Here is a 24,891-nt window from a genome sequence, read left to right as displayed (position 1 = left end):
ACGAGACGAATGTAGCAGGGTCTACAGACAATCACGGATTAAAAAGGGATAACCAGCCACGACGCGGCCTGCTCCCAAGGATTGTGGGCTCTCGTTCTCTGTGGCCAACGTGAGTAAGACATTTAAACTTGTTAACCCTCGCAAGGCCCAGACAGCATCCCTAGCCACGTGCTCAGAGCATGGCGCAGACCAGCTGGCTGGTGTGTTTACAAACATATTCAATCTCTCCTTATCCCAGTCTGCTGTCCACACTTGCTTCAAGATGTCCAGCATTGTTCCTGTACTCAAGAAAGCAAAGGTAACTGAACTAAATGACTATCGCCCCGTAGCACTCACTTCTGTCATAATGAAGTGCTTTGAGAGGCTAGTTAAGGATCATATCACCTGTACCTTACCTGACACCCTAGATCCACTTTAATTTGCATACTTCCCCAATAGATACACAGACGATACAATCTCAATCGCACTGCCCTATCCCATCGGGACAAGAGGAATACCTATGTAAGAATGCTGTTAATTGACAATAGCTCAGCCTCCAAGCTCATTATTAAGCTCAGGGCCCTGGGTCTGAAGCACGCCCTGTGCAACTGGGTCCTGGACTTCGTGACGGGCCACCCCCACGTGGTGAAGGTAGGAAACACCACTTCGCTGATCCTCAACACAGGGGCCCCACAAGGGTGCATGCTCAGCCCCTTCCTGTATTCCCTGTTCACCAATGACTGCGTGGCCATGCATGCCTCCAACTCAATCATCAAGTTTGCAGACGACACAGCAGTTGCTTATCGACTGAACTGATTACCAACAATGACAGCCTACAGGGAGGTGAGGGCCCAGGCGGAGTGGTACCACCTCTTCCTCAATGGCAACAAAACGAAGGAGCTGATCGTGGACTTCAGGAAACAGCAGAGAGAGCACGCTCCTATCCACATTGATGGGACTGCAGTGGAGGTGAAAAGCTTCAAGTTCCTCGGCATACACATCCCCAACGATCTCAAATGGTCCACCCACACAGACAGTGTGGTGAAGGCGCAACAGCGTCTCTTCAACCTCAGAAGGCTGAAGAAATTTGGCTTGGCCCCTGAGACCCTCACAAACTTTTACAGATGCACTATTAAGATCATCCTGTTGGGCTGTATCACTGCCTGGTACAGGAACTGCACAGCACACAACAGCAGGGCTCTCCAGAGGGTGGTGCGGGCTGCCTGCCTGCTTTCCAGGACACTAACAGCACCCAATGGCACAGGAAGGACAAAAAAATCATCAAGGACTTCAACCACCCGAGCCACTGCCTGTTCACCCCACTACCATCCAGAAGGCGAGGTCAGTACAGATGTATCAAAGCTGGGACCGAGAGAAGCTGTTCATCAGTCTCTCAAGGCCATTAGACTGTTAAATAGCCATCACTAACCAGCTACCACCCCACTACTCAACCCTGCACCTTAGAGGCTGCTGACCTATATACATAGACATGGAACACTTGTCACTTTAATAATGTTTATAATAATGCCTTATTAATTTCATATGTAGTGTATTCTACCCTATTTTAGTCAATGCCACTAACATTGCTCATCTGAGTATTTATACATGTCTTAACTCCATTCTTCTACTTTAGATGCTGTGTACTGTTGTGAATTGTTAGATATTACTGAACTGTTTGAGATAGCGAAATGCTTGTGTTCCTACACCTGCAATAACATTTTCTAAATGTGTATGTGACCAATAAAATTTGATTCGATTTTACCTAGTGTTAGGTTTAGGGTTTATTCAACAAAAAACTGTATGGGTTTATAGCTCTATTCCTCCTCCCCGTGGCCATCTGAGGGACTACATACCTCATTTGCAACACTAGCTGGGCTCATAATCTGAGGTAGCAACTGCGTCAGATCAACAAATCGATACACTAGACCCATCCATTTGTTTTGCAAACCAGTGAACCTGCGCAGCATACGCACAATTCGATGCCTACGTACAAAGGAACAGATTGATGCATATCAAATTACCCAAGCAACTAATTACCCAGAAATAATTTTAAAATATATATATATTTCTATTTTAAAAATTATTCTGGCAATTTAAATTGGCCAGATCTTGGAGAAGAAGAAAAAAGACAGGGACACGCGTTTTGTTTAAGTTTTGATTTACAATTTAGTCTAACGCAGTGTCCTGTGTGAGGTTCTACAGAATTTAAAACACAGCCAAAAAAGATGGAGTGATTGTTCGGATGGAATACAGCCATACTGCACAATCCGTCTTGCTTTAGGGCAGGACTAGCACCAAAACTAGGAGAGAATTTGTAAATAAACGATTATAAAATAATTAGTCTATGTAGTTTGTAGTATCTGGGATCTACATCTGTTTATATTAGTTACTGTGCTGTTACTAAACAGTAATGCATTACGGCAGTGTTACGTTACTACACCTAATAGGAAATGCACATGCGCACTGGAATGCCGCGAACTGTAGAGCACGAGGGGTTTGGACTAAACGAAAACTAACAGTACTCTCGTCTCCTGCCTGGTCATTTCTCCACAACACAAATATTACATAGTTGTGTAGGTAAATAGCACTACTGTAAACGCACTACCTCTGTTGCGAAAAGAAAATGTGTGAAGTAGGTAAGAATTATTTTAATTTTCAGCATCAGACCTGCCCTATTCTCACCTGAAATATAGTTTGATTCTACTTTGATAAATTACACATTTGGTTAACATTGACTTCAGTGATTGGATTTGCAATTGGTAGTATGACATTTCAGATTTAGATATAATTTCTCAGTCATTTAGATAGTGAGCCACTTAATCATCTTTATTTTCTTAAGGGTAGCTTAAGTTTAGATGAAATTCTTCCAGTGTGAAGTAATTGTTAAACTATATTTTCACAGTAGCTTCCCCAACACTGCTGGCATCACCAAGATTTATGTGCAAAGCGACTGCATAAAAGCGCATCAGACCATTTAAAGCACAAGAGGCGGGCCTATCGTTCAACACTTATGACTCCAGCAGGAAAATTTTGCCAGCTAGACAAGGGTCAATTCATTGAATACATTAATTTAAATCATGTTCACTTTTCAGCTGAAATTAGACAACAAAAGTTGTAGCATATGCTAGTAGGCAGCTATGCCTTAAATATAATATAGGCTATCATCGGCTTTGATAGGTCCATGATTGATCTCACCTGGACTAAGTGTTCTGATTCCTTCTGGGTTAATCAGAGTTTTCAAATAATCCAAGACACCCCAGTAAAAATATGAAATTACACTATGCCGGTCAGTTCTTGCATTAAATGAGACATTTGGGCCTTGCTGTTGATATTTATTTTTAAAGGTCCCGATGCCCCTTGGTCCAATGGTTGAAAATCACCGACCTAGGATACTTCAGAGCCATGGGCAAGCCTAGGCCTAGTTGTTGCATTTAAGAAAATGAAGCAACCTATATCCTTCACAGTGCAGTTTTAATGCCATTTTCTGCCCTGAAAATGAACCAGAATCTGGGTTTAGAGGAATGTTGAATATGGCAATTCTCCTTTAAACCCAGGAAACAGCCATTCAACATGCCATGCACCAGCTTTAAGCTTAATGTCAAAATATGTTCGGTATTTATCAAGAATGGAGTTTCACTGAGCAACTATCATTACTGCTGTTATGTACTCCCAAAAAAAGGTCTAAATAGAAAGTATTGTTATTGATCAAGTGTGCTGTGCCAACTCCACCTCTTCTGCACCTCCAATAAAATCCCTCATTGCTGCCACGCACAGGTCGGCTGATATAGAAGTAGGAAAGGTAATTGATTTTAATCACCTACAACAGTATATAAACGCATCATCAATCTGTTGTTTCATCCATGCTACACGTAATGCAATATTTCATGCAAGTAGATTAAGTAGACAATAGAGAGTACGTTTTTACAGTGGTTGTATATTTCTAGATAAGCTTTGTGTATTTTAATTCAATTCTTAATATTGTAGGTGAGGAATAGATGGATTTGGCGCATACGCACTTGGTCAAAAACAATATTCTTTCCAGACAAGGCATTTTTTCAGTTGCATGTAACTTTTTATTTAGATTTTTTTTTGAATTACCGCCCGTAATGACAATAGTTGGTAAACAAAACTCTCGGTAAGTACCGAATCTATTTTGATATAATTCATGAAACGCTGGTGAATGGCAAGTAGAAAGGCTGCTTCCTGGATTTAATGTAGAATTGCCATATTCAACACGTTTCCTGTAAACCCAGATTCCTAACCCTGTAGTGCGTTTCTACATAGCCTCCTGGACGATATGATCTGGTCTGAAAATTAACAGTGGGCTCCATAATTTAGTCTGCTAGTATTTTAAGTGCCACCTAAAGACAAGACTGAATGTCAATAAAATAGGATTAATCCGTAACATTATGTGCTTTGATTATAGTAGTGCCCTCAAGGTCAGTAGAGGGTGGCATTTGAAATTCCTGGACAGTGGGGTTCAAAACTGGGAAATCAGACTTTTGAAGTCATCCAACTCGGATTCTCAAATCGGAAACTCGGGCATCTTTCCAGAGCGCTGACTTTCCGACCTGAAGATCACTGATCGTGATTTGAACTCTTTTTTTCCCCCCCGAGTTCCCGGTTGTCTTGAAAGCGCCAATAATTTGCATACTTTCCCCACGAGGATGCATCGGCGTGCATCATGGATTACATAGAACGCTCAGTCACCTGTGGTAGGCGATTATTGCGACAACCAGAGATACATTTCCCACCGTATTAAGTTTACACAGGCCTAGATCGGGCACGCTGTCATTTAAAAATGGTCTCCTGACATTCACACCTAGTGAGTTTTGCATTTAAAAATAGCACAGCAATGATTGACGGGATTTTATTCATGCTGCTTACATTTCAGTTTATTTTTAGAGATCGAGATCTTAACACATTCTATTGATACTGTCATTTTGAAGAGAAAAAATATGTTTTTAAATTAATCCTTACTGCACAGTAATCATGAACTGTTTGAGTATACAACAGAGCAGAGAAACAAAGCAAAAAGATTTTAGCTTTCACAATAGAAAAAGTAATTTCATGAAATCCTGTTGAGTTTCACATACACACTTACCAAAGTTGAGTAGTGATTTTATAGGCTCTAAACATGAATTACTGTAAGACATATACTTAGTATTACCTCAACTGTCATTGGTGGCCTAACAACTGTCAGTACCAAATCATTTAGGGTTATTTCCTAAGCCTAAAACACCATTGGAATATCTTGCACTTATTTAAAACAAGAAATATCAGAAAGTAAAGAAAAATACTTACCTTCACTTTACCTCAAAACATAGAAAAGACTTAACAGGACATCAAATTAGTTTAGCAAGCTTATTGGTGAACACAATAGATATTTCAAGATGGTTTTACAGACCCGAGTTGGTCATTTTTGCCTCACTTATACAATTTCACACACACACAAGAATGTTCCCGAATCATTGAAAATCAGGGGTTAAGACCAACATCTGTAAAACATCCTTGGTAAAAAATGAAAGTTCATTCTATGCTATTTTCATTTCTCAAAACCTAACAATGACTGGATTAAAATGTTTCCTGCCATGATATTGTGCAGTTTGGATTAAAATTGGATGTTGCCTCTTCACAATATTATTCTGTTTCAACAACAACAACAAAAAGGACCAGACACCATAAGCCTATTGAACACCTAAAGTTACACACTTGATACAGACAGGGAGCTTAGTGAGCTCTAAAAAGGCAGCATGTAATGAATGGTAAAAAGAGACATGTCACTATTTTCTTTTTTTAAGGAAAATATTTGTTGTGTACTGCAAAGCTCTGGTAAAATGAACAGCATAATGAACGGATCTGTCCTGTTTCTTTTTTTTTTTTTTTTTTTTTTTAAACATCATTCACTGGCATTAAGATTCCTTTTTCCTGTTTTACGGGCTGCTTTAAACTTATTTCTGTTTTGAACTTGAGCCAGAATGGGAAGATCCAGAGGACTGGCCACGGCGCCTGAAACGAAACAAAATACCAGAGAGGTGAGTAGGGTGGACAGGCACGACCCTCTAACTAAGGCTTAAATTCAACACATGCACCTGATATTACAGCATTAAGATAAGGTACTGTAGTAAGTCACATCAAAATCTTGACTCTCGTAGTGAAAAGGGTAGTAGATGGCAAGGCTAATATTCAGTACACCATTTGCGGTATTCCACAGAAACCCAAACCTTTCGGACGATCGTGATCTAGAGCGCCTTTTTTTCCTCTCTCCAGATGAGGACCTGGAGCGACTACGCTTCTTTTCTCTCTCTGGTGAGGAGGAGGGCGAGCGAGTCCTCTTCCTGGGAGAAGAGGCCTTTCCAGACCTGGAGCTTTTGTAGAGATAAATCAAGTAATCAGTGAGGCAAAAACAATAACAAACCAGGTACAGTGCATACGGAAACTATTCAGACCCCTTAACTTTATCCACATTTTGTTACGTTACAGCCTTAATCTAAAATTGAATAAACACATTTCCATCAATCTATACACAATAGCCCACAACGACAAAGCACTTTTTTTTTTTATTTTTTTATGTTTGCAAATTTATAAAAACAGAAATACCTTATTTACATAAGTATTCAGACTTTTTGCTATGAGACTCAAAATTGAGCTCAGGTGCATCCTGTTTCCATTGATCATCCTTGAGACTTTTCTACAACTTGACTGGAGTCCACCTGTGGTAAATTCAATTGGTTGGACATGATTTGGAAAGGCACACACCTGTCTATATAAGGTCCCAGAGTTGACAGGACATGTCAGAGCAAAAAGTAAACCATGATGTCGAAGGAATTGTCCATAGAGTTCCGAGACAGGATTGTGTCGAGGCACAGATCTGGGGAAGGGTAGCAAAAAAAAAATCTGCAGCATTGAAGGGCCCCAAGAACACAGTGGCCTCCATTCTTAAAACAGAAGAAGTTTTGAACCCCCAAGATGGTGAAGCATGGTGGTGGCAACATCATGCTGTGGGGATGTTTTTCAGCAGCAGGGACTGGGAGACTAGTCAGGATTGAGGGAAATATGAACATAGCAAAGTACAGGGCTCCCGAGTGACGCAGTGGTCTAAGGCACTGCATCTCAGTGCTAGAGGTGTCACTACAGACACCCTGGTTTGAATCCAGGCTGTAACACAACCGGCCGTGATTTGGAGTCCCATAGGGCGGCACACAATTGGCCGGTGTAGGCCGTCATTGTAAATAAGAATTTGTTCTTAACTGACTTGCCTAGTTAAAGGTTAAATGTGTATATAAAAATGTAAATAAAAAAGACATCCTTGATGAAACCCTGCACCAGAGCAATCAGGGCATGTTGGAAGGTTCACCTTCCAACAGGACAACAACCCTAAGCACACAGCCAAGACAACACAGGAATGGTTTCGGGACAAGTCTCAATGTCCTTGAATGGTCTAGCCAGAGCCCGGACTTGAAGCTGATTGAACATCTCTGGAGAAACCTGAAAATAGCTGTGCATCGACGCTCCCCATCCACCCCGACAGAGCTTGAGAGGATCTGCAGAGAAGGGAGAACCTCCCCAAATACAGGTGTGCCAAACTTGTAGCGTCATACCCAAGAAGACTCTAGGCTGTAATCGCTGCCAAAGGTGCTTCAACAAGGTACTTAGTAAAGGGTCTGAATACTTATGTAAATGTGATATCAGTTTATTTTTAGTGCATTTAATAACAACCTATTTTTGCTCTGTCATTATGGGGTATTGAGTGTAAACTGATGAGGAAAAAAACAATTTAATCCTTTTTAGAATAAGGCTATTACGTAACAAAATGTGGAAAAAGTCAAGGGGTCTGTATACTTTCCGAATGCACAGGAAGTGAAACACTGGGGACGCAGCCTTAAAATGGATATGAAAAAGACCAACGGACATAGAAATAGTTGTTCAGAAACAGGGACAAACTTGTCATTATGTTGTGACACTTTCCATAATTAAATTGGGGACATCCAAGGAAGGAACCGTATATGGAGAAACTGTAGGATTTGAGGTCATCAATGCACAGCCTCTTCTACACTTTAAATAGGGCAACATGGTTTCTGGAACATTCTGCCCAGTCACATACACTCTCTCCTAAGGGGAGTGCATGTCACCTCATTCACCTGGAGTTGGACCTGCGAGACCGGCCTCGCTCTTGGGAACTGGAGCGAGATCTGGAACTGGTTGAGCTTCTAGATTGGGATCTGAAAAATAGAAAACAAGAAATGTAACAATATTTTCTAAAGAGTGAAAAACAAGGGGCATGCACATGGATGATAACAAACAAGTTACACTAACAGTCAGTCAGTGGCAAAAGAGATAAATGTTGCACATAAACCAATGATCACTGGCTACTTTGGACCATTTGTGACAAATCAACTTATCTAAAACTGGACTATACAAGGGATTCATTTTTAAAAAATTTAAAGTATCTAATTCAAGCTAAAATAAAAAAGGTCAATCAACAATAAACCAAGTATTAAACTGGCAAGCATTAACCAACCATTCTAAAGCATGAAAAGATGCACACTAGTGAATATGCCCAGTCCCCCCCTGCCTTTTGATGTCATACGCCATCTTACATTGTTGTATCAACTTTTAAGTCATGGCAGTAACCTTCACTTTGTAACCAATTGACCGCAATACAGAAATCAATAACATATCTGAAAACATTAGTTGAAACAAATTACAAACAGATTATACTTAATAAAAATATAAACGCAACATGTAGTGTTGGTCCCATGTTTCATGAGCTGAAAAATATTTCAGAAATGTTCCATATACACCACAAAAAGTTAAATTTTGCTTACACAATTATTATTATTTTTAACATCCCCGTTAGTGACCATTTCTCCTTTGTCAAGACATGCCACACTTGTCAGGTGGATGGACTATCAAGACTGATTAAAACAGCATGATCATACACAGGTGCACCTTGTGCTGGGGACACTAAAAGGTCAAAAATGTGCAGTTGTGTCATGCCACAGAAGTTGAGGGAGCGTGCAATTGGCATGCTGACTGCAAGAATTTCCACCAGAGCTGTTGCCAAATAATTTGTTAATTTCTCTACCATTTTAGAGAATTTGGGAGTACGTTCAACCGGCCTCAACCGCAGACCACGTATAACCAGGCCAGCCCAGGACCTCCACTTCCAGCTTCACCTGCAGGATTGTCTGAGACGAGTCAGCCAAAGAATTTCTGCACAAACTGTCAGAAACAAACTCCGAATTACATCTTGTCGTCCTCACCAGGGTCTTGACCCGACTGCAGTTTGGCGTCATAACCAACTTCAGTGGGCAAATGCTCATTCGATGGCTATGCATTTGAGAAGTGTGTTCTCGGATTAATCCCATTTTCAACTGTACCGGGCAGATGGCAAACGGTGTGTATGGCGTGGTGTAGGTTGAGCAGTTTGCTGATTTCAACGTCGTTAACAGAATGCCCCATGGTGGCGGTGGGGTCATGTATGGGCAGACATAAGATATGGACAACAAACAATTGCATTTTATCTATGACAATTTGAATGCACAGAGATACCATGACGAGATCATGAAGCCCATTGTCGTGCCATTCATCCTCCGCCATCAACTCATGTTTCAGCATGATAATGCACGGCCCCATGTCGCAAGGATCTGTATACAACTCCTGGGAACGTCCCAGTTCTTCCATGGCCTGCATACTCACTAGACATGTGGCCCATTGAGCATGTTTGGCATGTTCTGGATCAACAGCGTGTCCCAGTTCCCGCCAATATCCAGCAACTTGGCAGAGCCATTGAAGAGAAGTGAGACAACATTCCACAATCAACAACTCTATGCGAAGGAGATGTATTGCACTGCACGAGGCAAATGGTGGTCACACTAGATGCTGACTGGTTTTCTGATCAACGCCCAATCAATTTTTTTAAATTTAAATGAAAGGTATCTGTATTCCCAGTCATGTGAAATCCATAGATTTGGAACTAATGAAATTATTTAAATGGAAATTTCCTTATAGGAACTGTAACTCAATAAAATCTTAGAAATTGTTGCGTTTAGATTTTTGTTCAGTGTACAAATAAGCACAAGTACCCTTTTTCACATTACGATTAGGGGATAAACCCACACACATACTGAATCACTTAAAAGACAAAACAGGAGAAAAAAAGTAGCACAAAAGTACATAATTCATGAGGATCAATAGGTTATAAGGAATATTGAGCTGATACTGACATTTTGCCTGGAGTTACCCTTGACCTGTACCCTTTTACCTGGACCTGGACCGAGAGCTGGAGGAGCCCGAGGAGGATTGGGAAGACCCTGGGGTGCTATCCTTTATTGCGACTGGCTTGTCCTTCTCCCCCTCATCACCACTGGCATCCAGATCGTACTTTGACAAGTCCGCATCATCGTCGTCGTCGTCATCCTCATCCTGGGGAACCAGAGATCACGGTTTCAAAATATAGCGGTGTGGTGCTAACTAGGTACAAATTATATTTTTAACTTTAAGGTTATGGACACTTCCATCCCTGTTTAACTGAGGTCCTCTCTGAAAGTGACCAATAAGAAGCTAATTTTCCTTTAATGTTGCACAATATTTTACTGCAATATGGCCTATTAACAACTCGTGTGGCGAGCTTTCTGATGCAATGTGGGTTCTCCACATTGTGCTGCATACTGATATTGGACAAGAATGTTAAGCTATGGAAAAGAGCCATATTGCCCCCAAACTTGTTCAGTTAATGCGGAGCACAGGTTGCATTTTATTTCCCCATCTCAGGGACCATGTCCTCACATCTAGTTTGTATTTTGAAAGGTCTCCTTCCTCTTCGTCGTCATCCTCCTCCTCCTCCTCTTCTGGCTTCACTGGTTCCGCCTTCTTTTCACTCTCCTTCGAGGAAGACCTGCTACCAGGTTTCCCACGGTACTTTTTTTTTTTTCTCCCAAACTGGCAGATATTGAAATCCAAAAGTATTAGTGTAAACGGAATGGCAACATACATTGTTGTCTAAAGTATACCAAATCATAAACCAGTATTACTTGAAAGTTATAAGCCCATAGTGTGGCTTCTTAAAAGAGATTCACCTCGTCGTATTCTCCATCAGATTCCTCTCGGTCAATGTACTCCACATTCTCCCTCTCATTGAATCCTCCACCATATCCTGATAACAGGAAAGGGCAATGGAATTAAGAATTAACTAGGAATATCCAAGGAGGCAATGCATTTCAAAACATGACAGAAAACCTCTAGGGCAGTGTTGTGTAATGTACCTGTTCTCTCCTCGAGCTTGGCATATTTAGGTGTGTTACACATGTTGCACTCAGACCTCCTGGCCCAGTTCACATTGCCGCAGCTATATATTAAAAAGGAATACAATCATGTGCTTATCAGACACAGTCAAAGCATAACCCGTGTCGAGATCCACCATGCACGAGTCAAAGTTTAATGAAGAGTTAGCTAATCACTTACGTTTTACACTGCCAATCGTTTGCACTAAAGAGGCCCCGACTCTTCTCAGCCAGGGTCTTGCCAATCTCTGTCCCTCCTGCTTTCATCATCTTTGCCTCCGTTGTCTTTTCTGTTTTGGATAGATAGGGATTCACATTGGTGTGACAATCCTTTGACTCCGAAGTCAGTGAAACAAATCCTGGTCATGTTATTCCTTGATACCGCCTAACATGAATTGTCAGTGCTTACTTTTCTGATGGACTCACAGATTCCTTTACAGGCTGACTGACATCAAGAGAACTAGCATTTACAACTGTAAGTCTCATCACAATGAATCTCTCTATTCCTCCAACCAAACGATTGTACATTTGCAGAGCAATTCATCTTGACAAGTGTAAAGAGTCATGACAGGGTAGTAAGTGTAGTACTGGGTCATATAGAGACATAACTTACCACTACCACATCTATTACAGCTTGTTCTTCTTGCAAAGTTCACATTTCCACACCTAGAGGAAAATAATGTGTCAAAATGAGCACATGTCCAATCAAAAACTCTTTTGAACAATGGGTAAAATGTTCTTGCGTTTTTGGACACCCTACATAAAGCACAATACAACAATTATTTTACTGTACAGAGACAGGACAGTGAAGCCATTTATTTTGGATCGATACTTCTGCATTTTGAAACACAGAATGTCAATCAACACTCCTTGAGGCCATGGCCATATAATGCAGGGGTTTACTGGGTCTGAAGCCAGTGAGGAGGAAGAAGGGGAAAACAAATTCAAACGTTTGGGGATCACTTAAAAATGTCCTTGTTTTTGAAAGAAGCACAATTTTGTCCATTAAAATACCATCAAACTGATTAGAAAGTGTAGATATTGTTAATAACTATTGTAGCTGGAAACGGCAGAATTTTAATGGGACATCTACATAGGCGTACAGAGGCCCATTATCAGCAACAATCACTCCTGTGTTCCAATGGCACATTGTGTTAGCTAAATCCAAAGCTTTAATTTTAAAAAGGCTATTTGATCATAACAAACCCCTGCCTAGAAGCCAGCATCCCGGAGTCACCTCTTCAGTGTTGACGTTCAGACTGGTGTTTTGCGGGTACTATTTAATGAAGCTGCCAGTTGAGGACTTGTGAGGCATCCGTTTCTCAAACTAGACACCAATGTACTTGTCCCCCCATTCTATTCTGGTTAGAGCCAGTTTGCGCTGTTCTGTGAAGGGATTAGTACACAGTGTTGTACGAGATCTTCAGTTTCTTGGCAGTTTCTCGCATGGAATAGCCTATATTTCTCAGAACAAGAATAGACTGATGAGTTTCAGAAGAAAGGTCTTCGTTTCTGGCCATTTTGAGCCTGTAATCAAACCCACAAATGCTGATGATCCAGATACTCAACTAGCCTAAAGGCGGCCTGTTTTATTGCTTCGTTAATTAGCTTAAGTTCAGCTGTGCTAACATAATTGCAAAATAATTTTCTAATGATCAATTAGCCTTTTAAAAGGATAAATTTGGATTAGCTAACAACGTGCCATTGGAACACAGGAGTGATGGTTGCTGATAATGGGCCTCTGTACGCCTATGTAGATATTCTATTTTTTTTTATCAGTCGTTTCCAGCTACAATAGTAATTTACAACATGAATAACATCTACACTGTATTTCTGATCAATTTGATGGTATTTTAATGGACCAAAAACAATTGCTTTTCTTTCAAAAACAAGGACATTTCTAAGTGACCCCAAACTTTTGAAAACACCCCAGTACCAGTCAAATTTGGACACCTCATTCAAGGGTTTTTATCTTTACTACTAGACATCAAAACTGAAATAACATATGGAATCATGTAGTAAATCTAGATAGTTGTTAAATTTGAGAATCTTCAAAGTAGCCAACCTTAGCCTTGATAAAAGCATTGCACACTCTTGGAATTATCTCAACCAGCTTCATGAGGTTGTCACCTGTAAGGTCAGTATAGGTGCATCAAAGCTGGGACCGAGAGACTGAAAACAGCTTCAAGCTCAAGGCCATCAGAATTAAATAGACATCACTAGCACATTACAGGCTGATGCCCTATATACAGTTGAAGTTGGAAGTTAACATGCACTGAGGTTGTAGTCATTAAAACGAGTTTTTCAACCACTCCAAAGTTCTTGTTAACAAACTATAATTTTGGCAAGTCTGTTAGGACATCTACTTTGTGCATGACACGTAATTTTTCCACCAATTGTTTACAGACAGATTTCACTGTATCACAATTCCAGTGGGTCAGAAGTTTATATACACTAAGTTGACTGTGCCTTTAACCTCTTAAAGCTAGGGGGCAGAATTTTCACTTTTGGATAAATAGCGTGCCCAATTTCAACTTCCTGCTACTCATGCCAAGAATATAAGATATGCATATTATTCATATATTTGGATAGAAAACACTGAAGTTTCTAAAACTGTTTGAATCATGTCTGTGAGTATAACAGAACTTATGTAGCAGGCAAAACCCCAAGGACTAACTGTTCAGAATTTTTTTCTCCCTCTCTGTTCCCTATATTGTCTTTGCCCTTGGATATTTAATAGGAACCTATTTTCAGTTCCTACCGCTTCCACTGGATGTCGCCAGTCTTTGGAATATGGTTGATGTTATTCCTTTGTGCTATGAAGAAGTAGGCCAACTCGGAACTGGGGACACTTTTGTGAGTTGCGCAAGACGTGAAAAGTAGTGCTGGTTTCCTTCCTTTTCTGTATTGAATACAGATTGCCCAGTCTACAATTTGATTGATTATTAACATTTAAAAATACCTAATGTTGTATTACAAAAGTAGTTTGAAATATTTTGGCAAAGTTTATAGGCAACTTATGAAATATTTTGTAGTGACGTTGCATTTTTGTAAGCCGTTTTTATCTGGATCAAACGCGCTTTATAAATGGACATTTTTGATTTATGGACGGAATTAATCAAACAAAAGGACCAATTGTGATGTTTATGGGACATATTGGAGTGCCAACAAAAGAAGCTCAAAGGTAATGCATGTTTTATATTTTATTTCAGCGTTGTGTAGCGCCTATTATGCTAGCTCCTTTGTTTACTGCTAGTGCAGATGGTGCAGGCTATCAGATAATAGCTTCTTATGCTTTCGCCGAAAAGCATTTTTAAAATCTGACATGTTGGCTGGATTCACAACGAGTGTAGCTTTAATTGAGTATCTTACATGTGTGATTTAATAAAAGTTTGAATTTTATAGCATTTTATTTGAATCTGGCGCTCTGCATTTCCCCCAGCTATTGGCCAGTTGAGATGCTAGCGTCTCCCCTATCCATAAGAGGTTTTAATCCACATGAAAGTTCACATGTTCTAGAAAGCATTTCTGCAACAAAAAAAAAACACATTTTGGGTTCAAACTGCTCTCATGTGAAGTAGTGACCCTCGACATAATCCTAGTTTCCTGAAATGAGTCACAAATGTGAAGGGGTCTGAATACTTTCCGAATGCACTGTGTGTGATATATACACAAACATGTATGCATGTATATCTATAAATCTATATACACACACATGCACATAGCAACCACCAACCACAGGAGGATTCAGGAGCCTGTCTCAAAGAGTGTAGACAGCTGCTGCCGCTCTGCTATTTGTCAGATTTGGAGGCGACGAGGTAGGGGGCCCACACATGGGTAAGTGGGGGGGCCCTGCCTTGATTAGATAACTGATTAATAAAAATAATCCATAATCCATTGCATAATAAATAAATGTGACTGGTTATGTGGGAGTTGAGCCCAAGCCCTATGCCCAAAAAACAAAAACATGTATTTTTTACACAGGAACGTAAAATTATCAAAAAGCATTTTTTGGCAGAAATGCCTTCTCAAACATGTGAAATTTCATGTGCCTTAATAACAAACTTGTATGCCATCTGTAAATACGAATACAATTGTTAAATTACAAGCCTAGTTGGTTTAGCCACAGAAAAAGGCAGCAACGTTCCCACTAGCCATGATTGGCTGAGATAATGAGTGGGCTGGACATGCAGACCAATCCAAACTCATCTCGGCCATATAGCACGCCTCTATTTGAGCTGGTCAGTATGTCAAGGTAATCCTGCTAGTGCGGCATTTAAAAAAAAAATAGTGTAGTAAAACTGCATAAGTGTTGCTCTCCACTTTCTGGAGGACCAAGTTTCGAAAACAGTGGAATTCGAGTATGATAGGTGTTTTCTCCATCTCCGGATTACATCTTGAAACTAAGGGCAACCACGGAATCCGACAGGAGATGCGTCCATCCATGATGTATACGGTTAAGAGTCTACATTCAGATATTACACATTTCTAACGGGCAGAAAGTGGTTTCATTTCAAGTGTACCGTTAGCTAGTTAACATTAGCTGGCTGTCTCACTAGCTAATATTACATCTGTGATGTTATTATTCGTATCTCAGAGCCATTTGCTTGGCTAGTTATAGCCTAATGTTAGCTAGCTAACATTGAACCTGGTTGGTTAGCGACCTGCAGATTCATGCAGGGTATTAACATGAGTTGGGATTATGGTTCATTGTTTAGCTAGCTAACAAAAGACTCCACTATGCATGTAACCCTTTTGGGTGCGTTCATAAATTCAGTTTGGCCATCTACTCCTATTTCAGAGCACTCGCATCCAAGTGTGCCAGAACAACTAATTTACTTACACTCAACACCCATTGAATATGTCCAGTGTCAGTAAACGTCTGCTAAAAATCGTAATTAAATTGTTGCCAGCAGCAGTTAGTCACCAACACTCTGGATAACACGAAAACAGCCTAACCAGTTCTACTATGGTGAGTAAAATGGTCCGTTTGGGTGAGGGCTAAAGCTTAAGAGGGTGTGAACGATGCTGAATGGGTGTACACAATGAAGAGCTCTTCAGTAGGTACCCCAAAAAATGCGAGGGCCACTTTTTCAGAAGTGAGGTTACAAGTTTATCATCTTTCAAAGCAGAATTTACTTTTCCATTGTTACTCTAATGAAGTATATGAAATACAATTGTGTAGCTCTGTGTCTCTGCTTTTATGCAATGTAAACACACAGTTTCAAATTTTGCTACATAAGACCGAATCAAGGCGATCGGACAAATGTTGGTACACGGATTTGTTAATAGAAAATTGTGTGCTGGGAAGAGGAAAGCCCCGGGGCCTAGGATTTTTTTAAATTTCAATACGAATTGGTTAGCTAGCTTGTATCACTTGAATTAGTGATAGAGAAAATGTTATCGTACAGTGTGGGCCACTTTAGTAGAGAATGCCACTTGCAACGCCAGGGTTGTGAGTTCGATTCTCACGGGGAACCAGTATGAAAATGTATGCACTCGGTACTGTAAGTCACTCTGGATAAAAGCGTCTGCTAAATGACTAAAGTATGACTGTAAATTGTCGAGTGGACAAATAATTGACCAACAATAGCGAGCCACCATCTAACGTTAAACCCCCACTTATCATTGGCACACTGGCTAAAATTAAACCAGTTTTGACATAACTAACGTTAACTAACTAGCCAACACTAGGAAGTGTCGCTAGTGTGTGCTAGCAAGCCATCCTTTCATTGAACATCGGGGTTAGTTGCCCAACAAGCTGCACCACACATCAAGGGGAGTTAGGCTCGCAAACGATTTTATATGCACTGGCTGCACACACGTAACGTTAGCTGGCTAGCTAGTGAGTTCTGGTTAACAATACAGCTAACGAGATACGTTAGCAAATATAATTGTTGCTAGCTATAACTACCTTTAGTGATTTTAGTATCAAGGTAGCTACAATATCAAATCGTTTTGGGCCTTGTCCTTTGTAACGTTAGCTAGCTAATTCACGTTTCGCTAGCATGTGGTGAAAGCTAGACACATCAAGCCTAACATTTTATTTGAATGCTTCATCAACATGTCTGCTCAAAATGTAGCTTGTTCGTTATCTTACTTCTTATCAGGGCAAATCCAGTCTCCGTCGCTCACGCGAAAACTCTTCCCAGATATTTTTGTATCCATTGCTAATCGCTAGCTGGCCTCACGACGCCTGAAAGAAAGAACCTTCTTCTTCTTCTATGCTATCATGGTGGTCCACAAACAAACGTTTAAAGTGCATGCCGCCACCTACTGTGCTGGAATGTACTACCAATCATGATCTGCCAAATTCTGTACTACCATGAAAATAAAACGCAAAACCAAATAAATGCGTCAGCGCTACCATGTGCCTATTAATACAGCGCGCTGTGACAGTTGAAAGGTCATGTCAATATCATGTAAACAAAACCGATTGACCATTTTGCAGGATGGATTTCTGGTAAGTTTTATTGCAGATGGCTTGCCGTTCATTTTATTATATATTTTGAAATGCGTGAGTAACAGTCTTGTGGCCCTGATTACCCGTTGTCTGAACATTATGACAACTTATTACAGTGTTTGAAGTAGCTAGGTCTATAATTGTATGTTGTTGATCTGTGCACGTGTATGGACTACGGTAGCTAGCTGTGATGGAGTTGGCTCGTTATGACGTTGTGTGGTACTGTAGATTTGGACATAATTGTGTCAAGTTCTGTACCTGATCACATCCATGATCATGATTGGTTTATAATGGCACAACAATATTCACCTGAATGACCCCTGATTTCCTAGTAACCACAGAACAGTCATGAGCTGTTAGTCTGCTACAATGGATGGCCGACCGACTGCCTGGTTGGTTATTTGGGTAGCTGTTTCCTCGCAGAGGGTTTGGAAGGTGCTCCTTTTCAGTCTGATGTGCATTTTGAAGTCATCAATCGCACAGGTACACTTTTCGGCATAGTCTAGAATCCGTGTGTGTGTAAATTACGGATTGGGTGTTAACATATTCCGGATTTCCATGTCAATGTTGGCAGTGTCATACTCTTAAAAAAAACATGAAAGACTGCTGTAACAAGCTAGTTACTGTATCTGTCTAGAATAGCCTGATATGTTAATAGCTAAGTAAGTTCCGTTATACTACTCTAGCTATTGCCATTCCAGCTGACAATCAGCTGATTGCACTTGCTAACGTTAGCTAGCTGGCTAGTTAGTTAGCTTGATGTTACTGTAGCTAAACAAGGTTAGTGACAGACGGTCACGCCAAATGCAAGTTAAGTTGCAAGGCCAATGTGTTGATCTTACATTGTCTTCAACACTGTCGCTGTCAGCCAGTCTAAAAAATAGATGAAACTACATTGTTTACTAAGCAAAAGAGAGCAGTCACGCCTTCTCTCTTTTCAGCCATCTTTATTTGGGAACCTTTCATCGTTCGTAAATTCGTCCTTATCAAGCTCTAGATGCTCGAACCAGAGCGCTCGCATTTCTGAGCAGAGCATCCAGAGTGAATTTACGAAGGCGCCCTATATCATGCTGAAACACTCCGCCCTTAGGATTGCATAGAATTGGATTGTTCAGCAACTACTTCAATAGTAACATCTGTTATCCCCCAATATATATTTTTCCATCTCCACAATAACCTTCAACCTGACATTTCTGCTTTCCACAACCCGAGTCATATTGATAACCTTACCAATAAAAGCTATGAAGTCAACTTTATTAATTATCAAAGTGTCCTTTGACACCACACAGGTACATCCATGTAAGCTCCATCAGTCTGCACTGTAGTTATTCGGCCTCTGCATATGATGCATCATGACTGATCAAATCAAATGTATTAGTCACATGCGCTGAATTACAACAGGTGTAGAGACCTTACAGTGAAATGCTTACTTACGAGCCCCTAACCAACAGTGCAGGGTTAAAAATATGGATAATAGTAACAAGTCATTAAAAAGCAGCAGTAAAAAATATATATATATATATACTGCTCCAAAAAATAAAGGGAACACTTAAACAACACAATGTAACTCCAAGTCAATCACACTTCTGTGAAATCAAACTGTCCACTTAGGAAGCAACACTGATTGACAATAAATGTCACATGCTGTTGTGCAAATGGAATAGACAACAGGTGGAAATTATAGCCAATTAGCAAGACACCCCCAATAAAGGAGTGGTTCTGCAGGTGGTGACCACAGACCACTTCTCAGTTCCTATGCTTCCTGGCTGATGTTTTGGTCGCTTTTGAATGCTGGTGGTGCTTTCACTCTAGTGGTAGCATGAGACGGAGTCTACAACCCACACAAGTGGTTCAGGTAGTGCAGCTCATCCAGGATGGCACACCACAAATGTGCATGTGTCTGCTCTAACGGTCAGAAACAGACTCCATGAGGGTGGTATGAGGGCCCAACGTCCACATGTGGGGGTTGTGCTTACAGCCCAACACCGTGCAGGATGTTTGGCATTTGCCAGAGAACACCAAGATTGGCAAATTCGCCACTGGCGCCCTGTGCTCTTCACAGATGAAAGCAGGTTCACACTGAGCACATGTGACAGACGTGACAGTCTGGAGACGCCGTGGGGAACGTTCTGCTGCCTGCAACATCCTCCAGCATGACCGGTTTGGCAGTGGGTCAGTCATGGTGTGGGGTGGCATTTCTTTGGGGGGCCGCACAGCCCTCCATGTGCTCGCCAGAGGTAGCCGAGATGAGATCCTCAGACCCCTTGTGAGACCATATGCTGGTGCGGTTGGCCCTGGGTTCCTCCTAATGCAAGACAATGCTAGACCTCATATGGCTGGAATGTGTCAGCAGTTCCTGCAAGAGGAAGGCATAGATGCTATGGACTGGTCTGCCCATTCCCCAGACCTGAATCCAATTGAGCACATCTGGGACATCAGGTCTCGCTCCATCCACCAACGCCACGTTGCACCACAGACTGTCCTGGAGTTGGCGGATGCTTTAGTCCAGGTCTGGGAGGAGATCCCTCAGGAGACCATCTGCCACCTCATCAGGAGCATGCCCAGGCGTTGTAGGGAGGTCATACAGGCACGTCGAGGCCACACACACTACTGAGCCTCATTTTGACTTGTTTTAAGGACATTACATCAAAGTTGGATCAGCCTGTAGTGTGGTTTTCTACTTTAATTTTGAGTGTGACTCCAAATCCAGACCTCCATAAGTTGATCAATTTGATTTCCATTGATGATTTTTTGTTATCAGCACATTCAACTATGTAAAGAAAAAAGTACTTAATTAGAATATTTCATTCATTCAGATCTAGGATGTGTTATTTTAGTGTTCCCTTTATTTTTTTGAGCTGTGTGTGTGTATATATATATATTTATATCAGGAGGGGGTGTCGGTACAAAGTGTACCTGGCATCCACCAAATGCTGCACTGTGTTCTCCCCCACAAGTACAGCACTTAACCTTTACATTGCTTCCACATTCACTGTCATCATGTTCCCCTACACACTTGGCACATCTTTCCTTTACACTGATTAGCTACATGTCCCATTGATTGGCATTTAAAACACCGCAGTTCATATGGGACAAATTCTCTAACATTGCTACTAAGGAATTCTATCTGCACTTTCCCGGCAAGAATTTCTCAAACCTCAGCATCACTGATAAGCTTTCACTTTTTTGACCCTATTTCCTACTGATCAACCTTTTGGCCTCAATCACTCTGCCTTCCTTCACATTTTCTTTCATATCATCTGCGGAGATAGATATTGGGACCCCAGTAACGATTCCCCTCAAATCTAGCATAAGCACCAGGGACATGGCTTTTAATCTTCTACCAATTAAGCTTTTCCATGTTTAGAATCTTCTCTTGCAGAGCCTGGCTACCACACAATATTAATAATCCACCATTTCCAATGAACCAAGCTAATTTCACTTCACCTACCTCTTTCTCTACGGCATTAGTTAGTCGGATAGGGTGTAAGCGAGGCCCTGTGGTCTCATCAAACACCACTTTCCACTCCCAACACATCATTACTCTTGCTTCCTACCTTGGCCCTCTTTATGCTTTCTTTACTAGACCCTTCACTGCTTTCTGTATCATGATCTCTCTTCTTCCTATGTCTTTCCACTGCCGACCATTCCGGTCCTTGACCCTCATCCACCCGCTCCATACCATCAGCACTGACACCCATATTATTCGCATTCCAGCACAGCTGTTGTTTCAACAACTTTTTCTAAATTTCTTCCATTTCGTTCGCAATACTCGCCGCCATTTCGACCCCCACGGCTAAAAAGAACGGACATGTGTGAAGCTAGCCACAATAAGGATTTGCAGTTGGCTTTCAAAATAAAAGTCCCCAAATGAAACTGATCCAAACTGATACAAATAACTAGAACTTTAAAATAAATACAATAATGAATGAATGGCTTCAGAGTGCATGTCTAATGAACCTCAGGGGACTAGTTGATGGCTTCCCTTAGCTTAATGACCCCAACACACACAATGGTTAAGCCTATATTGATTCTGCTTACTACTCTAAAATGCATAACACATGTACTGGAAAATCCCCAATACATACCTGTGGTATATGGTCTGATATACCACAGCTTTCAGCCAATCAGCATTCAGAGCTCGAACCGGGATAATAATTGTAAATAAATCCCCTTTGCACATGTGCATAACTATAGTAAATCCGACAGGTGAGTTTGAGTAATGGAAGTTGGACAGAGGATCTTAATCTCTGAGCAAGAAATACTTGGATGAAGCAAAAAACGAATGGTGGGCTATTTTCTGGCAATTGTGGTGTTATTATGTGCCAGATGTTAAGGCTACAAACCGTTATAAATGGCCCATTTGCGAGATTGACTTGTCATTTCCATAAGCATAGGCTACAGAAAATCTGGGTTTTTGACTCTAATTCAATTTTGCCATGGTTTGTTTAGCTAAAGGCAGGTAGTCTATTGTCACGACTTCCGCCGAAGTTGGTCCCTCTCCTTGTGCGGGCGGCGGTCGACGTCACCGGCGACCATCAATTACATGTTGTGTATTTAACCATCTGTTTCCCCCCCATGTCCTTGTCCGGAATTGTTTCTTGTAGTGTTTGTGCACGTTATGCTGGTGGATACCGGGTTTTGTTTGACCCATTCATTGATTGTTCTGTTTACGGTGGTTTTTATGTTTATTAAATTAAACGACACCGTTGTAAATCAGTTTTCGACTTGCACCACGTTACATCTTTAGCCTCTGATAGGCTGACATCTCATTTCAGATCGTCTACAGTAGTCTAGACAAGATGTAGGCAAGATGTAAAGTGAACGATTTAGCAGCTTGCTTGGTTCAAATTAACAGACACATTTATTCAACATGAATAGCGAGGCGATTTCGAGGTAAGAAGTGCTTGCTTGTGCTTCCGAATAACCTGCTGGAATAGGCTACTGAGGATGGGGTCATAATTGCAATCACTGAATTAAATATGAATAATTTGTACAGTACCTGTCAAAAGTTTGGACACCTACTCATTCAAGGGTTTTTATTTTATTTTTACTATGTTCTACATTGTCGAATAATAGCGAAGACATCAACACTATGAAATAACACATGGAATCATGTAGTAACCAAAAAAGTGTTAAACAAATAAAAAATATATTTGAGATTCTTCAAAGTAGCCACCTTTTGCCTTGATGACAGCTTTGCACACTCTCAACCAGGAATCACCTGGAATGCATTTAAATCATTAACAGATGTGCCCTGTTGAAAGTACATTTGTGGTATTTCTTTCCCCTTTAATGCGTTTAAGCCAATCAGTTGCGTTGTGACAAGGTAGGGGTAATTTACAGAAGATAGCCCTATTTGGTAAAAGACCCAGTCCATATTATTACAAGAACAGCTCAAATAAGAAAATACTAACAGTCCATCATTACTTTAAGACATGAAGGTAAGTCAAGCCGGAACATTTCAAGAACTTTTAAAGTTTCTTCAAGTGCAGTTGCAAAACCATCAAGCGCTATGATGAAACTGGCTCTCATGAGGACCGCTACAGGAATGGAAGACCCAGGGTTACGTCTGCTGCAGAGGATAAGTTCATTAGAGTTCCAGCCTCAGAACTTGCAGCCCAAATAAATGCTTCACAGAGTTCAAGTAACAGACACATCTCAACATCAAGTGTTCAGAGGAGACTGTGTGAATCAGGCCTTCATGGTTGATTTTCTGGAAAGAACCCGCTACTAAAGGACACCAATAAGAAGAAGAGACTTGCTTGGGCCAAGAAATACTTGCAATAGACATTAGACCGGTGGAAATCAGTTCTTTGGTCAGTCCAAATGTAAGACTTTTGGTTCCAACCGCTGTGTCTTTGTGAGAAGCAGAGTAGGTGTACAGATGATCTCTGCACGTGTGGTTCCCACCGTGAAGCATGGAGTAGGGGGTGTGAAGGTGCTTTGCTGGTGATACTGTCAATGATTCTGTCACATCTGCTCCCGCTACGCCCTCTGGTGTTCATCTGGTGTCTTCTTGACCTGCAGTTACCCCCCCTGTACATTCTCTCTCTCTCCCTCTCTGTGTGGTTGGAGACAGGTGTGCTGGAGTCAGAGCAGATCCCTACCAGCTGCTATTTTGGGGTTAGGTCGGGGTGTGACTAGGGTGGGCATTCTAGTTTCTTTATTTATAGGTTGGCCTGGCATGGTTCCCAATCAGAGGCAGTTATCTATTGTTGTCTCTGATTGGGGATCATACTTCGGCAGCCTTTTCCAACCTGTTGGTTGTGGGATCTTGTTTGTGTATAGCTGCCTTGAGCACTGCATAGCTTCACGTTCGTTTGGTTCTTTATTGTTTTTTGCCGGTTCACGTAAAAATGATGATGAACCCAAACCACGCTGCATTGTGGTCCGATTCTTACAACAACGCTCGTGACAGTAAGGATAATTATTTTGGTTCATTCATCCCCGTTTCCTCATCGGAGTCTGCTCTTGGGTTCCCCTGTGTCGCTCTGCTTAACAGATTCAAGGCACACTTAACCAGCACAGCTTCCACAGCTTCCTGCAGCGATACACCATCCCATCTGGTTTGCTCATAGTGGGACTATCATTTGTTTTTCAACAGGACAATGACCAAACACACCTCCAGGCTGTGTAAGGGCTATGTGACCAAGGAATGATGAAGTGCTGCATCAGATGACCTGGCCTCCACAGTCGTCCATCCTCAACCCAATTGAGATTGTTTGGGATGAGTTGGACCGCAGAATGAAGGAAAAGCAGCCAACAAGTGCTCAGCATATGTGGGAACTCCTTCAAGACTGTTGGAAAAGCGTTCCAGGTGAAGCTGGTTGAGAGAATGCGAAGAGTGTGCAAAGCTGTCATCAAGGCAAAGGGTGGCTACTTAGACAAATCAAAATATATTTTAGATTCTTCAAACACTTTTAGTTACTACATGACTCCATATGTTATTTCATAGTTGTGATGTCTTGACTGTTATTATACAATGAAGAAAATAGTAAAAATAAAGAAAAGCCTTTGAATGAGTAGGTGTGTCCAAACTTTGGACTGGTAATGTATTTGAATTGAATGCGCTTGTCAACAAGTGTTTATTTTTTAGAATTTGTTTTACCTTGTAGCCTAATCTGACTACTGTTACCGTCAATCAAATGCATTGTAACAACT

At 41.1% G+C, this 24,891-nt stretch overlaps 2 protein-coding genes across 3 annotated transcripts in view; one reads left to right on the top strand and one right to left on the bottom strand.

The window, feature by feature from the left end:
* Window positions 1–4,833: 4,833 nt before the first annotated feature.
* On the bottom strand, window positions 4,834–17,568 carry LOC112251186 (zinc finger Ran-binding domain-containing protein 2). 2 transcript variants are annotated; one of them, XM_042321826.1, is made up of 10 exons: window positions 17,365–17,563; window positions 11,878–11,930; window positions 11,446–11,554; window positions 11,247–11,329; window positions 11,061–11,137; window positions 10,771–10,923; window positions 10,247–10,407; window positions 8,121–8,201; window positions 6,204–6,347; window positions 4,834–5,988 (listed from the first exon to the last, which is right to left on the bottom strand). In XM_042321826.1, the coding sequence occupies exons 1-10, from the start codon at window positions 17,430–17,432 to the stop codon at window positions 5,931–5,933; spliced, it is 987 nt and encodes a 328-aa protein (XP_042177760.1). In that variant the 5' UTR covers window positions 17,433–17,563; the 3' UTR covers window positions 4,834–5,930. The 2 variants fall into 2 exon arrangements, with proteins under 2 accessions (XP_042177760.1, XP_024277783.2); XM_024422015.2 differs by having other exon boundaries at window positions 4,834–6,347; window positions 17,365–17,568.
* A 30-nt stretch (window positions 17,569–17,598) lies between these two features.
* Window positions 17,599–24,891, top strand: part of LOC112251177 (rho guanine nucleotide exchange factor 18) — a 68,473-nt gene continuing 61,180 nt past the window's right edge. The window contains exon 1 of the mRNA XM_024421997.2: window positions 17,599–17,727. The gene's annotated coding sequence lies outside the window, so the exon portion shown is untranslated. The remainder of the gene's footprint in view (window positions 17,728–24,891) is intronic.

Source organism: Oncorhynchus tshawytscha, linkage group LG01 (assembly GCF_018296145.1).
Source record: "Oncorhynchus tshawytscha isolate Ot180627B linkage group LG01, Otsh_v2.0, whole genome shotgun sequence".
Lineage (NCBI taxonomy): Eukaryota > Metazoa > Chordata > Actinopteri > Salmoniformes > Salmonidae > Oncorhynchus > Oncorhynchus tshawytscha.
Note: the sequence above shows the minus strand (reverse complement) of the source record. Positions and strands in the feature narration are given on the sequence as shown.

What these genes read in the sequence shown, in the direction of transcription:
- LOC112251186 (XM_024422015.2), bottom strand. Translation starts at nt 17,432, where the DNA reads ATGGATACAAAAATATCTGGGAAGAGTTTTCGCGTGAGCGACGGAGAC. An exon ending in CTGTAATAGATGTGGTAGTG is followed by an intron (nt 11,555 to 11,877) that starts GTAAGTTATGTC and finishes TATCCAAAACAG; the next exon opens with AAAAGACAACGGAGGCAAAG. An exon ending in TTTCAAAATACAAACTAGAT is followed by an intron (nt 10,408 to 10,770) that starts GTGAGGACATGG and finishes CTGGTTCCCCAG; the next exon opens with GATGAGGATGACGACGACGA.